The sequence below is a fragment of the Copidosoma floridanum genome, unplaced genomic scaffold, assembly GCF_036245765.1.
Source record: "Copidosoma floridanum isolate Cflo_tuat_1 unplaced genomic scaffold, Cflo_Japanese_pri ptg000024l, whole genome shotgun sequence".
Taxonomy (NCBI): domain Eukaryota; kingdom Metazoa; phylum Arthropoda; class Insecta; order Hymenoptera; family Encyrtidae; genus Copidosoma; species Copidosoma floridanum.
Window position 1 is genome coordinate 8890766 of NW_028321901.1, and position 16548 is coordinate 8907313.

Genomic DNA, 16548 nt, shown 5'->3' on the forward strand with positions numbered 1-16548 from the left:
TAAAGGTATCTTTTCGTTGATTTTCGACTGCAAAATCCACCAATCGTATCAATTGACATTATTTCAAATGGTTTGGTTGCTGGTCCTAAGTGTGACATTAATACGTATTTTATTTGGCCTTTTAATTTAGTTTTAATGCATACATTGCAATTTTTGCATATTTTTAAAAATATTTAGTATTAAATTTTTAGTCATGTTAAGAGAATTTATTCTGTTCAATGTTTGTCTAATTCTAATTTGGCATCATTCTATATGTGTTTCTTTTATTAACTTAAAGCTTAGTTTCTCTGATAAAATTATTTTGTTTTTATTATTTTTCCCTTGTTTGTGAAGAATACCGTCATTATCAACTATTCTTCTTTTTATTCTTAAGATATCGTTTTCTTGTTGATCCGATTTTATTTTATTAATCTTAATCAAATTTACTATTTTAGGCATATTTTGTGTCTCGGTGACTTGTTCCAATAATGGATATCGACTAAGATAGCCTGGTTCAAGGTTACATTTTCTCGGTTAGTACTTTATTTTGAAACCGAATCTAGATAGGTAGTATGTCAAGTCACCAAGTTCTGTGTCCATCCTGGCTTTTATACTACGATGTTCCAAGGGATCGTCGTCCGAATATACTTTAAAATATTTTCTAATTAACTAGTGTTCCCAGTAGTTTATTGCTTTTTTGATCGCTCGACATTCTAAATATAAAGCCGTTCTTCTTTTTGTGTCTCTTTCGATTTGTTTTTGAAAAATAAGCTACTAGTTTTTTTTCCATTTTGTTCAACTTATTTGAATATTGCACCTATGCTTTCTAGTAAAGCATCTGCATGTATTTTGATAGGCGAATCCTTATCAAGTATTTCTATCTAATAAGCTCTTCATTTTTGTAAAAAATATTTCACACTATTTATATTAATCAATTTTACATTTTTTCTCAAAAATCTATGTAAAAACATTAGTATTATTGAAATTTCTGGTATATGGGTATGTCCACTGGAAGCAGGCCACCTTGTGCGCGCGGGACTTTTTCCGCCCGAATAAGCTGTGTTCAGCTTGCTCATAATGGCTGGGAGATCGCTAAAAAAATACTTGAAAAATACAAACCGATATATTTTGATCTGTTCTTTCTGATAGTGCTATTTGTTTTTTTTAAGAACCTTTTTTTCGTGGAGAAAAATGGATCAGAAGTTCAGGATGTTTCTCTTAAATTCGCTATGGTTTAAAAAAACATATTTGCAAGAATCGAAAGAGCAATACTAAAACATTAACTTCACAAATTTTTAGAGTGTGAGAGCAAAAAATGCGTGAATTATAAGCAAAGGAAGACGATGGCACGAGCAAGTCGCACGGCAGTGAGGCTTGCAGGTGTCGCCTGCACCACGCCACTACACGGCGACACACTGTTACAAACGAGTTTGTTGTATATTGCCGCCATGCCGCTGTGCAACTTGTTTATGCCATCGTCTTCATTTGCTTATAGTTCAAGCATTTTATGCTCTCCTACAAAAAATTTGTATTTCATCATTGCTCTTTGAATTCCTGCAAATTTTATTTTAGTAAACCATGGCTAATTTTAGAGAAACATTCTGAACTTCTGACTCCTTTTTCTCCAGGAAAAATAGGTTTTAAGAAAAAAATAAATAGCACTATCGGAAAGAGCAGATCAAAATCTGTCGATTTGTATTTTTCAATTATTTTTTAGCGATCTCCCAGCCATTATGAACGTTGAACACAGCGTGTTCGAGAGAGAAAAAATCCGCGCGCACAAGGTGGCCCGCTTTCAGTGGACATGCCCATATATTCATGGTAAAAAATAATTTTCCTTAAGAATTCTCACATATTTTTTGGAGTTTTGGAGATTTTGAATCAAGTTATCTTTAATAGTTCTTACTGTGTTATTTTCGATGATGTGCCCAAGATATTTTACTGATCTTGTTGCAAATGTGCATTTCCTAAATTTTAATCTGAATCTTTCTTTTATGACTGCGTTTAAAACTTGTTATATATGTAATATGTGGTCTTCAAAAGTTTCTGAATATATTAATAGATCATCTTTACAGTTTTCCGTATAGTCTTTACGATTAAGTTTTTGTAGTATACTAAATAAGATTCTCTGAAATATTGCTAAAGCTGTTTTGAGACCAAACGGTAAACAAATCCATTGGTAGTGTCCTTCTTGTATTATGAAGCCGATTTTCTTTCCATCCTCAGTAGTATTGACTAAAATGCAGAATTCATATCTAGCGTTGTAACGTATTTACATTTCCTGGCTTTTACTATTATATCATTGACGAGTGGGAAACATGGCGCATGTGATACAATTATTTTGTTTAGATCTCTAAAGTCGATGTACAATCAAGATAGTAGACAAAATATCCCCCAAAATTAATGAACAGTTTTTTAAAACTTATTAAAAATAAAATAAATAGTGTGACATTCTTCGAAAACACTAGAACGTATAAAGAAATTTAATACCAAACGTAAAATCTATGATACTGTCAAAAAAGCAATTATTTTTAGGTTTTCTAATTAATCAAGACAGCTTTTAGCATGGTTGTTGATTCTGGAAAATAATAAAGTTATAAAGTTACAAAATAAATACTAAAAAAATACTACAGAAGATTTTGTTAATAATAGAGATAATCCGGCTCTTTTATTATAACAACTGAATTTTAGAATAAGTAGATAGATCATGTAAATATTTCTAACTAACTATACCAAAACGAATTTAAGAAACACCAAATTTTATAGACAGAGAAATATCTTTTACTCAAGAAAAGTTCGACTCATGTGACAAAAAATTGCGAGAAGATAATCTGATTATTTAGGACAGAGCTTTAATGATTTTTAAAAAAGTGTTAAAATTAGTTGACAGAAATTGAAAAGATATATGTAATACAGTTATATATTTTAAAATACATTATTTTAGAAGGAAATTTTTGTCAAATTCTTCTATTGATAAAAACAGTAATAAAATTATTATTATTTAGGAAACTATTAAAGTATTATTTTACGGATATTTTAAATTTTAAATTTCCAAATCAATATTCGTTCACATTATGAAAAATGGATACCAAATTATGAGTTTTAAAATACTTGTTAGATTAGTTATGCTATACTAACATAATATAATAAGTATTCCAGTTCCCAAAACAAAATAATTCGTTAAAAGTTAACTGGAGAAGTTCAAATCGGGTACAGCAAAGATAACGCAACTTATAAAGAGAGAACTATTACTCAAACAATAAAATTTACATTAATTTCCAAATAAAAATGTTAAATAGTATTTGTAAAGGTTTAACACTTTATGAACTCAGTTTAAAAATAAGTACAATAGTAATACTAATTAAAAATTGAAGTATATCAGATAGTTTATGTAATGATGAGAAAAATAAACCGTAAAGTTTACTCGTAGCCTTATTTACTACAAAAAATAAGAATTATTTTCCTCTTTTCATTCAAGTATGTCGAAAATTTCAATAAACTTTACACTTTTGTCTTCAACCTAGATGCGTAACGTACGATAGAAAAAGTTTATACGCAATGAAAACTTTATAGTATTTTTGAACTTGTTCAACAGATTATTTTAAAACGTATGTATTTATGTTTTAATGAAACAATTCAATATTAAAAACATAATTTTTTTAAATAAATCAGTAATTAAAAAAAATTATTTTTTCAAATTGCAGATATTTAAGGAAACTAAACAGTAATCGTAAAAATGATATTTACGCATAATAATAAAATATGATTTCTTTTTTTTATCCACTTTGGATTAGCTTACGTCAAAAATTTCTTTCCAAACAATCTTTTTCTTTTCAGATTCGTTTTTTCATTTTTTCATATATAATTTATTACTATGAAAACTTTGATCTTGAGATTTATTTATAGTTATGGAAAACACTCAGACTAAACGAAATTGTTTTCTGTATAAAATAAAAGAAAGTGATGATGAATTTCATGTATTCAAAGTTATTTTTGGTATCTAAACTTTTTTTTTAAATTTTTTCTTTAGTTATAATTGTTACTTCAAAATTGTATTTGAAAAATTTTATATTTTACAATCTTGTACTGTTACATAGGCCGATAACTATGCTTATATTTCGTATCAAGGTAACAATTGTTCCAATTTTTAAATTAGATACACGCAGAAGTAAGCCTTTACCAATTTTGTTTATAAATTCAATTAAAAAGTTTATATAAACATCACTACTAGATTTACCTACACCCTTGTAAGTAGTATAATCTATACTGTCATATTTTTATTTTTCCTTGTACATGATTGAGAATTTCATTATTCAAAAAGTAAGTATATTTGTAATAAGAACTAAGTTTAACATTATTTATTTAAAAGTTAACATCTTTATCAAAAATATCGGAACAAACATTAGTGATTTTCCTTTTGTTTCAGACTTGCAATAATTCAATTTTTCCTTTTCTATTATGTCATAATGATTTTGTTAATGTTTTGTTAATTAAACGAATATTCATATGAAGTGTTAAAATACGAAACAATGGCCAAAGATATCATAATTTAATACTTTTTTGTGTAATCATGCTTCTGTTACTATTTTTGAAAACTGGAACAATTAATCTGAAACCTTGTCTTAAAACAATTAATTTACTCACAAAATGGATATTCGAATTACATAAATCACGTCATGTTCTTTTAACAATTTCCAAGGCTTTTTTGGGATCATAAAAGCCATGTTTTATATAATCAAATCCATTTATCTAATTTTTTTTTTTTTTTTTTAGATTCAAATTCAAAGAATGAACTTTCTATAGTGTTTGAGTTTAATGGTCAACAAAATGTTCTATGACTGATCATTTCTTTTGAAAGTAATATTAATTATTTATTAATCGATTCCATGGTATTGCTGTTGTGTAAGGGGTAAATTTTTTTAAAGGTCAATTTTCGAGGATAAAATCAATTTGAATCTTGGCGCAAAGTGAATTTTTTGTTACATCTTTTCATTTTCTATCCGTTGGGTAAAGTTGCGGTTGGTATATAAAATTGACGAAATGGCAATATTTAAATACACATATCCTTATCAGAATAAAAAATAGTAAAAATATTTTGAATCTTCATGAATCATTAGGTTTCTAAATTCTGGCGAGATTTACGGCTGGTCTTATTTTTCGACAATATTCATGCATCTGATGTTGGTCTAACAGCAATGATACATCATGGTAATGCCACATAATTGGGTCGTAACTATCGCACGTTCTTTGCAACCAGATAGAACAACCACAATTTTATCATTTTTATTACTTGTTTTAATATTCTCATCTTTACTTGATATCAGGGCTGATTAGAATCCCATACTAGGACAATACAGAACACTAGAAAGAACATTTTGGAATTTTTTTTTCGACAACAGTATGGAATTTATTACTTATTAAAAAAGTTTTCCAAATTTCATGGGATTTTTCACAAATCCTTGAATAATTCCTGTGGTTGAAAACCAGATGAAAAATTGTCTTATAAATTTATAAAAAAGTATTTATTAAATTTACACTACCTCAGTTTTGACTCTTCAACTTTAAAAAGCAAACTGAACGAATTAAGTATTTAACTGATATTTAAAAATTGGGGGGTTGGAGGGCGGAGCACCCAGGAAGCGAAGTCCCACTAGTATGTGTATACATAACAATACTACGAATCTTTTAAATCAAGGCTTATTAAATTATTTTATTGATGTAAATGACAAACCCTTTTTTTATTTCACCGCGTATAAATAATCTTATTATTCAGCAGTTGATGAAATAATATTGCCACTGTAGACGACGGATCCACTCGTACGAAAGGGCGGCGTAGCGAGATTGAAAGGGGAAACGGTAACCGAGCGAAAGGGCGCAAGCGCGTGTTTCAATATGCCCAAATGACTAGAATATTGTTAAGGAACTTGCTAATTGTAAAGGTCACACAGGTAGAGCCAGACACGCGATTAATTAAATCTGACAATAGTAACAGAAATTGCAAAGGACGCCACGGAGCGGGTCTCAATCTGGCACAGGGACAAAGTCCTATGGCCGTCAAGCCACCCTAAGTTTCATGAACCTACTGGAGTTCGCTCCCGAACTAAAGATCACTAGCGTGCACAGGCTTACGTGCAGTGGGGTAGGTCTGGGACCGTCAGGCTCTGAGAGCGTTCCGCGTCGCCGAGATACAACTCAAATCGTACGCCCAAGACGGCACTACAGAAAAGTCGCTCTACCTGTGTGGTTTACGCAGATTAGGTATGAATGAGTACTATTAGGCATAGTGCCACTTATAATTATAACTAAATAATATATTTACTATTTATGAGTAGCGTTTTATCCGTTATTAGAAGTTAATATTATCATGCGATTATTATATTCTGTGAGCCCATACTACAGTACAACCGCTATAGTTACAACCGCTACGCCAGTGGAAAAGGCCAACGACGATGGTATAGGAGCGCGGAAGCTATTGAGACGCCGCACGAATGGAAGGGAACGGGAGGGGATAGAGCGGAGAGATAGAGGTATGTGGAGGGGTCGTAGTGAGTGTAACTGGTCTGCGAGATCAGAGCTTCTTTGGACGTGGTTGAGAGAGGTGCGTATACTGGCGTGGATGGGTAATGATTTCAACCAGTAAATATGAAACCATTTGTTCATGTGCATATTTTGTTTCTTTTTTTCGTCTTCCCTTTCCTGTGAATTACAATCACCTTACGTCAACATAATTAAAGCATTGAGCTGTTATCATTTTATGATAAAATTTTTGACACATGGTTGTGATCCACAATAATTTATTTGGTTTTGCAACATTAAAGGCTAATGTACTGCACAACAAATAGAGCATTTTATAATTTGAAATATTAAGGTCAAGTTCGTCACATTAATTCTTTTACTGAAGAGGTTAAATTTAAGAAGCTAAACATTTGTGATGATATTACGGCCATTAAAAAAGTATCAGCAATTAACAAAAACTTAATTAAAATTATGTTAAAAATATAAAAATAACATGAGAAGGAAAATCTGATAACAAAAAAATATAAATATTTGATTAATTCTAAAAATGTATTAATTACTACAAAACTAAAACATGTATTTTCTCTGAAAAAAAAATTAAAAAATGATATAGAAAATAAACTAATGGTAGCCTAATGCAGGTCAATAATAGTATCAAAATCTGAAACAGTAAAAAATTTTGACATTTTTCGTTGTTCCATTAAAATGTTTGGGATGAAACTCAAAGACTGAAAAAAATAATGAAAGTGATAAGCATACTTTTACTTGTGCTTATTGTAAGCATTGAGCTAACTATTAAGAACGAAACAAAATTTGATGTATTAATATAAATTTTTATTTATATGCATTTATAAAGCATGCATCAAAACAAAAAATGTTAATGTTACGTACGTTACTATTTTGTATATTAAATTGCAAGACTTCTATTTTAATAAAGAGTAGTGATGGAGGGTCAGCGCGCGATATATACAGCCATATATTTAGTCATTCTGATCATTGGTCTATTGAAATACTGCCTTAGATTTACTGTTAATTAGTTACTTACACAGAAATGAGGACATCCTATTATACATGACTGCTGAACCATCAAATCACAGTTAGAAGTACGAACATAAGATCTTAAACTCTCAGAGGTGCAAGCTTAGTGAGTAAAGGACAGGTTACGTACTCGTCAGCATTTGTTACTAAGCCCCCGAGCAAAAAGAACTGAAGCTAAAATCAGTGTGCTGACGTGGCTTCCTTACTGAAAACGAAGTCAAGCAAGATATTTTCTGAGCGATGTTTTGACGGTGAAATACATAAAATTTGATTTCACGTTTGCTTGTTCTGCAGTATCAAGGTTATCTTGCTAAACTTTGTCGTGGGCGTCAGGTTATACGTGCACTAAAATTATGTCATATATTAACGAAATATATTGTTCGTACATTATTTAATAATATTGTAAACACTTGTACAACCAAACATTAGTCTTACATTTTGTAATAAATTTTTCTAGATGAGGCATCGTCAAAATAGTTTACCATTAATCCAGCGATGCAAAAAATCACTGACTCAAGCGCTAACTATCTTTACTCTTACAGCAAATTTGCTTAATTTACTAAACTAACTTTTGCAACTAAGTTTTTGTTTGGACGAATACGTGTGCATTTATATTAATGATACTAAACATTGCAATTTTTTATAAAGAGAAAATTAATCAATATGGTGATAAAAAACTTATTTATTACACAAACGAAACAAACAGTAACTCATTGGACGTAACGATGTGTCCTTTTTGATTTTTCGCATTTTTTTTGACGACAGAATGTTTATCGAGTTTGATTTTTATATTTCTGATTAAAAGTAGAATCTTAGCTTATTTTAATTTTTCCTTATTGTATCAAATTATTTATTAACTTATTAAAGCAAGTTAACATACAACGTTAAAATCAATTAAAAAATTACCTTCGTACAACTTGAGAGAATCGTTTTCGTTTTTCTTAGGTACAGAGTTATTGTTTTCTGTAGTTTTGTGCATTTTGAAATCAGTTTTTGAGGTTGGAAAATCGAATGTATTTGGAACCGTAATCGTAGAAACGGTTGAATCCTGTATATCCATAACTGGTGATGTTTTTGGAGATTCTGATGCTAATTTAGCAACTCTAGCTGCAAAATCTGCCACTACTTCAGCATTACAATCCTGAAATACATTAAACAATGGTAATGTTTTCATCAAATATCGAGATAGATAGTATTTTTTTAAAAGTCATACAAGACAAAAAATGAGAAATTCAAGAAACTTTGAATACTAAATTTATAAAATAAATTAATAAAAAAACAATTGTACCAGTTACGTATTATTTATATATATATATATATATATATATATATTTCTAGAAATGCAAAAAAAGTCTTTAACGTAACCCGTAATGTATGTGTTCAGACTAATCTTTGGGCTTAACCAACTGAACTTCTAAAGACATTGCATTGCAGATAAGTAGGCTGCAACTTACTTTGCAAAAAGTGAGTAAGAAAATTCAGCTACCACGTAGCAGTTAAGTGACAAAATAAGATAGTTTACACTCGTAGCGCATGTGAATAGTAATATTTTTCTAAAAGATTACTTACCCTACGATGTACAGAATAAATGTGGTCTCTCATATAATTAAATAGGTATTAGAGCATTGCATTCGTTAAAACTATTTGATTCATAATGGAAATCAAAGTCGAAGCTTATGTAGAAATGAAAAGAAATGAAAGAATGAAGATAATAACACCTGTACGTTTTCAAGCATATTATCGCTTTAGAAAAGTAACGTACTAATTCTCTAATACTTTCTTAAAAGTGCGCATTTAAAAAAGCTTTAACAAAGAATCAAACTTAGTCCAGATCTAAGAATAGTGCTAGTTCAGATATGCTTGAAGAAAAGTAACAATTTTAAAAAATTCTAAGATATGTACCAATTTGGCCAAGCATGCATCTTTATCATTAAAAATAGCATTTAAACATTCATTATCAGAGAACTTGCAGCGGATGTCCATGAAAAGTGGCAGGTCTTACTATTATGTTGCATAAATATTTTAATACATAATATATAATTACTTTTAAGTAGTTTCATAGAAAAACACGAAGAACTTTTCAAAAAAATTCCTCATGATATCCGTGCCTTAGAATATGACCTGAAACTTCATACGAGCGTTCTCAAGATCGTGTGGAACAACTTTCTCACAGCAATTTTTCTTAATGAAAAAGTTAGATCTAAAAAACGCATGCTTGGCCATATTGGTTCTTTAAAGCATTTTCAAATCAGTATTCTTATCCTTCCAACCAATTGTATACTTACCTATATTATAAATAGGAAAAGAATTTTACAGACCTTTTCTCTAATCTAAAACTCCTAAAGTACGACTCACAACTGCTCCCACCAAATTAAGGTAAACTCTTGTATTTCTCCGTTGTATGAGTTTAATTCACACTTTGTTCAGCCCTTTTCCCGAACTATCCTACAAGGTTTGAATCTCTTCTAACCTAGTACAAGTTTTTCAAGGCCCTTTGCGCCTACAACTCTGTATTTGTTTGATTTTAATTGCATTAGCGTAATTGAGATATACTTTTTGAAGAAATTATTATGTGTTTTAACACTCAACTCATACGAAGAAATTTAAATAACGATTGTCAATACTTTAGATAATTATCTAATAAAAAAAAAAAAGCTTTGTTATTAAGGCTAAAAAAACGATTAGTTATAGATTGCATGGGAAAATTAAAAAACGAAAGATTAAAAAAATAGTAAAATATTCAGAAATGTTATTGATTCACAAGTATTCTTTCATATCGAATATTTACAACTTAACGTTTTTTGATTTCATAAGTCTAAAAAAAGAAATGGTTATTTCTTAGAAGTAGAAAATTTGAATCAAAATGAAGTGTTTTTTAGTAAAATCTAAGATTATTTCTTATACATGCAGGATAATTGAAAAAATTTTTTATTGATGATGCATAAAACGTGACGAAATGACTTAATTATTGTTGAAATCAAAGTAACTGATTTCCTTATCAGATGAATTATGATGACAACAATATTCTACGATAAAATTTTTGTAATTAGATCACATTCTAATTTCATTACATTTGAGTACCTAATTAAAAATACCATTGTTAAAAAATTTTTATGAATGAACTCATCTATAAAAAGTGTATAAAACAAAGATTTGAAGTTATATTTTTGCATATCAAAATTCTTATTTCTGCATTTACTCAGACCCACAAAACTTAATTTTGATGCTTGATCAAAAAGTCATGCTGTTTCTATCATTCAAGTTCGTTACTATACTCAATAAAGATTCATTTTGAGTTTTGAACAGACAGTGTGAAGGAAAATTAATATGTCAACATAAATGCACTGTTATTTAAAAAAACCAGGGGGGATAAATGGGTCATGGGACCCACGGTAAGAACGAAGTTCTTTAAACATGAGATGAGTATGGACACAATTTCTTAGGTAACAAGGGGGTCGCCAGACCCACAGGAAGAATGAAGCTCTGTAAACGTTAGTACTGCATTCATGTTGTTTACTAAAACAAAAACTTGAAAAACGAATAAAAAAAAAAAAAAAAATATTTTACTACTCACGATGGTTGAACTTCGTGAGAACGTCGTGCATAAATACAGTACTCACGAAGTTCAACCATCGTGAGTAGTAAAATATTTTTTTTTTTTTATTTTATTCGTTTTTCAAGTTTTTGTTTTAGTAAACAAAATGAATGCAGTACTAACGTTTACAGAGCTTCGTTCTTCCTGTGGGTCTGGCGACCCCCTTGTTACCTAAGAAATTGTGTCCATACTCATCTCATGTTTAAAGAACTTCGTTCTTACCGTGGGTCCCATGACCCATTTATCCCCCCTGGTTTTTTTTTTTTTTTATTTATTTATTTTTTTTTTTTCTTTATTTCTTGTTTTATTTTTATATATTTCTTGTTTTTTTTTCATATTTTATTTTATTACACTTTTTTTTCATTTTTTTCTTTATTTATTGTTTTATTTTTTTTCACATTTCATTTAATTACTTTTTTTTTAATTTTTTTGTATTTCCTTTATTTAATTTCTTTCTTATTTTCATATTTAATTTTTTCATTCTTTTGTATTTCCTTTATTTCTTTTTTTTTTATTTTTCTATTTATATTCATTCTTTTGTATTTCCTTTATTTCATTTCTTTTTTCATATTTCATTACATTATTTTTTAATACAACATTTTGTTTGTTCAAATTTTATTTATTTAGTTTCATTATTTTTTTTTTATATTTCGTTTCTTTTTTTTTCATATTTAATTTCATTACTTTTTTTTATTTACAACAGTAATTATTAGCATTACTGTAATGCCAAGAAAACCTCAGGTTTAATGAAAATCGGTCGGTATTTTATGCATCAAATGCATAAAATACAAATATTTAATGAGTAATAACGCGCCTTATTATATTTAATGTACCGAACCATATTTATGCTAATTAAATTATCATGAATTAAATGTAGTATCAGTGAATGCATATAAAAATGGAATATTATAGTTACGAACCACACGATAAGTAGAAGAAACCGAGCTTCCATAGACGGCAGCGCTCGTAGCAGAGTGGGTAAGGTACAGGACTTATATGCAGGAAGTCGAGGGTTCAAATCTCTTTCATGGAAAATGTTTTTTTTTTTTTTTTTTTTTGTAAAGAATTGTAAAAGAAAAAAATTCAAAGTGAAAGAAATTACTGTGGGAAGATAAAATTAAAACTTGTTTAAAAATTAATTGCTTGGGAGTGTGAGGGGGAATGGTGGGTAAAGGTGTGCTGAAGAGTAACAGGGCACGGTTGATAGATGTACATATATAGTGAGGAGAGGGGAAGTGTGTAGAGAACACTTGGTGAGGGGGACGGGGTAAGAGGAGAAACTTGAGAGGAAGAGATTTCTGATTCAAAAAAAAAAAAAATCTGTCGGTTTTAAAATTCCAGCCCCCCGAGTAACGCGACATAAAGAACTTCGTTCTAAAAAAAATACGTTTCTTATTATAGATACGTATACTTATAAATTTAATACAAATCCAAAATTAGTATTTTTGATTTTTTTAAATCGTATGTTTCGGAAAAATTATTTCATCATAACACATAAAAAGTAAGTATGCAGATAAATCGATTTACATGCAACATTTTATTACTTATCAAAAAATTTTTTTTTTAAATAATTGTTACATTTTTTACAAACTTTGTTGTTTGATACAAAATCCCTTATACAACTTTTTCAGCCCATGACAATCGCGGTTTTTTGAAATATTTGATAAGTAGTATTATAAACTATTTGAAAACTTTGAAAGAATGAAACAACTTTTGCATGGTCAAAATATGAAAATAAAATGATTCACAAGTCAATATTTAATTTATTAACTTTAATTTGAACCCAAATAAATTATTTATTTATGAAATTAATGTCTCAACTATATTTTCATTCTGGTATCCTAAAGCTTAATACCTACTCATTTAAATCGTGACTTATGAATGTCAAACAGCAGGCAATCCCATTTATGAATTTTTTAAGTTATGTATATATCAATGTATCTTTATACGAGGTGGCTTGTGCGGACATAATGTGCTTTCAAGATATGTATTAATAAGATTAGTAATTTATACAGGCTCACCGCATAAGTTTGATTTTATGTTCATTGTAAAGGTTGTGATTTTTTTTCCATAATCATATCCACGTAAGTCTCTTTTTATTGACATATACAAGAATACATGGAACATTCCACGTTAAACGGTACAGCCAAAAAAATTTTTTGATAAAAAAAATAGTAATCGATAGTTCTTATTGAGACTAGAACTTTAAAATTTAAGCCTTTTAGAGTCGCGTGACTAGTGTCAGAGGCAGTTTAGAAATTCAAATTTTTTATGAAGGGCTAAACTTGCTATATTTTTTAACTAATAGACAAAAACGTTTATAGTTTTGCTTATTTTATAACGTCAAATTATTTCGAAATATTAAAAAACTTTTTTCAGCTAGTGTAAACCGTCAATTTGAGGTGGAGAAGCTAAGATAATTGTTGTAGTAAAGTTCAACCATTTGTTGGTTTTAATACACACTCACCCACTTACGCACCCACCCACACACACTTATATATTATATAGTTATTTTGGTGGGTCTGTATACAATTCTTTCCCACATCCCCCATGGTCCTACTACAGACCTCCACAAAACAAGGAATAATTCTTTGTAAATTTAATTCAAAAAAATCTGTAAAACCATCCACGCACCCCTCCCCCCACCCCTACGACCCTCCTCACGAATTTAGTTGCCCCACACATCTCCTCAAAGAAATATCAAATATTTTCAGATAACGTTATAACTATCCTGTTTTCTGACGCCCCTACGACCCCCATGGTCCTCCAACATCCACCACCACAAAGTATGGGAAAAATTATTTACATTACTCCGTAATCATTACCCAAAAACAAAGGTATATACCCCCCCCCCACACCACTTATAATGTTATGTATCTTTAACACCCGCCCTCCACAGCCCCCAACAACAACTTTTTTATGAAAATGGGACAGAAAGGTACATATAGGGTAATTTTCTCACCTAAGGCCCCCCCTCCCCCCCACATCACTCTGCAAAAACTTAGAATGTATTGTAAAGATAATTTATCATATAGTCAATATAAGTTACTTACCCTCACAGCCTCCCACACCCCTACATTAACTTAGAATTTTTGTGAGATTACTTTATAATAAAATAAAGTTACAAAATACAACCCCATATATACAAAATTTGTTGAATCTCAAATTATGGTATTCCATATTAGATCAATCGTTTTAAATAATAATTAAAAATTTGAGATTTTGAGTAAACACTTTGCGCCCTAGTTACCGCTTTCGTCCTATGGGCAGTATCAAAGTACTTTTCTGCCTTAGGGCATAAAATGACTCACTGAGTGCAAAAAAAAATACTGCGCCCCCGGTACAACAACCACGCCCCTGCGGCGCTCATATTTTTACTTCGTATTTTAGTGACAAATTATAGCATAAACTTTCTAACCGTAAAATAAAGGCTTAAGGGCTTAACAATTAAACGTAAAAATAACTTAAAGTTATGCATTTTTTTTTTTGTGTGTATTAACTAAAAGATTCGCAAGTTTAGCCCTTAAATGAAAACTTGAATTTTCAAACTACCACTGACGCTGGTCACGTGGCTCTACAAGGTTTAAAATTAATACTAAAATAAGACTCGTATGATTTATTGCAACAGTTAGTAGTAATTATAAATTTTTACTTATCTTAGGTATTGTATAAAACAATATACTTCATAAATTTTAATGAACCTCCACGAAAAGACTAAATTTTATGAAGTTTCGAACAAAAAATAAAATGCTTGAATACCTTTAATCTATTTTTTTAGTAACGTTAATTTTTAGACAAAAAGAAACATTTTTTTTTTGATAGCAGATAAATAAATAATACACAGAATTTTTTTGAATTCGAACAACCAGTTGAATAATTTTTTTTCTTACATTTTTTATTTTTAAATGATTTTCTGACTCTTACCAAATAAAAACGCTGTTGAGAATCTTACACTCATCTCAAATCAACATGAGACTTTTCATGTACAAATAAAGAATGTTTTTTAAGAGAAAAAAATGTAAAGTTTTATTTCAATAGAGTTGGATAATATAAACAAAATATAATTAGATTATATATACAAGATTATAGGGTTAGATAATATAAATAAAGATAATATAAACAATATTATACACGTACATATATGTATAAAAAGAAAATTTTTAACTTAAAACGTTTTACATTACGTGTTAAAACACTACGGTGTTTCATACAGTAAGTCTCGGGCGAAGCCGGACGGGGGGAGAGGGCGCAAGTACATAAGCTATAAAAAGTGAAAAAAATATAATGATGTTGAAAAATACTGTGCGTTTCTTACGCCATAAGATAATTGTTGGCCCTATAGGGCCGTTGATTTGCACTGGCTCACGTTATAATAAATGAAAAAGGCTATTTGTCGAAAACTGTTAGGGTTTAACACTGACAAATAATATTTCATTACAAAACTGTTGTTACAATCTTATAACTTTGTCACCAGAGCAACAAAATCCTGGAGCGTAATCTTTTTATTATTTATGGCCACAATGGATATAAATACATATTGTTCTAACTATAAAAATATCTGGAAGATTTAAGTGATTGCTGTCAGGGTAATAATGTTAAGCTGATATCTTACTTAATCGATTCTGTATTTTTCGATTTTGAAGCTCCTGTTTGTTTGAACGTTTGAATGTTTGAATCTCCATGAATATTATCAAACCAAAAAAGCATTATATCTAAACCCATAGTATTAGCATTTTTTAAGGTTCTGCAAGTTCCATTGTTATGCATTCTTTGGTTTCGAAATATGTTGCTCCTCGTTCTTAATTTTATAGAAATTATTAAAACGTTCAAAATTATTAGAAAAAAATAGAACATTACGTCACTAGGGCACCAAGTACAAACATGAGCCCGACAAACAAATTTGGGTCCGGAGGGCGCAAAAAACTTTTTGTCCGTGGGCCTTGAACGATTCCCAGAGTGCAAAATGTGACATGAGGGAGCAAAGCGATAGTTGCACATTGGGCCCATGGTAAGAAAAAAATTTTTTTATCTAATTTTTTTCACAAATGTCAAAAATAAATTGATAATTTTTTCATAAAAATCAAATCATCTTATTATTTGAAATGATATACAGTAAACATTTTGCTTTATTTATAAATTTTATGTCAAAGTTCTGTTTATTTTGTTTATTTGTATGAAATAAGAACTGCATGGTTTCATGGAGATATTGTATTTTAAATATATTTAAGAACAATAATATTTAATTTACAATGCTGCAATTACGCAATTATTATTTAATAGTTATTCATTATATTAAATCTTAATTTTGTTACAAGGGGTGGTGCACGAAAAGCGAAGGAAGGCAAAACCACACTATTGTATGTATAAGTTTCTTGTATGTATAAGTATATACAGTTTCTTGTTTAATAAATTACACAATT

At 29.6% G+C, this 16548-nt stretch overlaps 1 protein-coding gene across 2 annotated transcripts in view; it reads right to left on the minus strand.

Moving 5' to 3' along the window:
- Positions 1 to 16548, minus strand: part of Eif4g (eukaryotic translation initiation factor 4 gamma) — a 763642-nt gene that overhangs the window by 533969 nt on the left and 213125 nt on the right. For both annotated transcript variants that reach the window (XM_089595035.1, XM_089595034.1), the window contains exon 7: positions 8440 to 8674. In XM_089595035.1, the coding sequence (XP_089451161.1) occupies positions 8440 to 8674 (235 nt within the window). The remainder of the gene's footprint in view (positions 1 to 8439; positions 8675 to 16548) is intronic.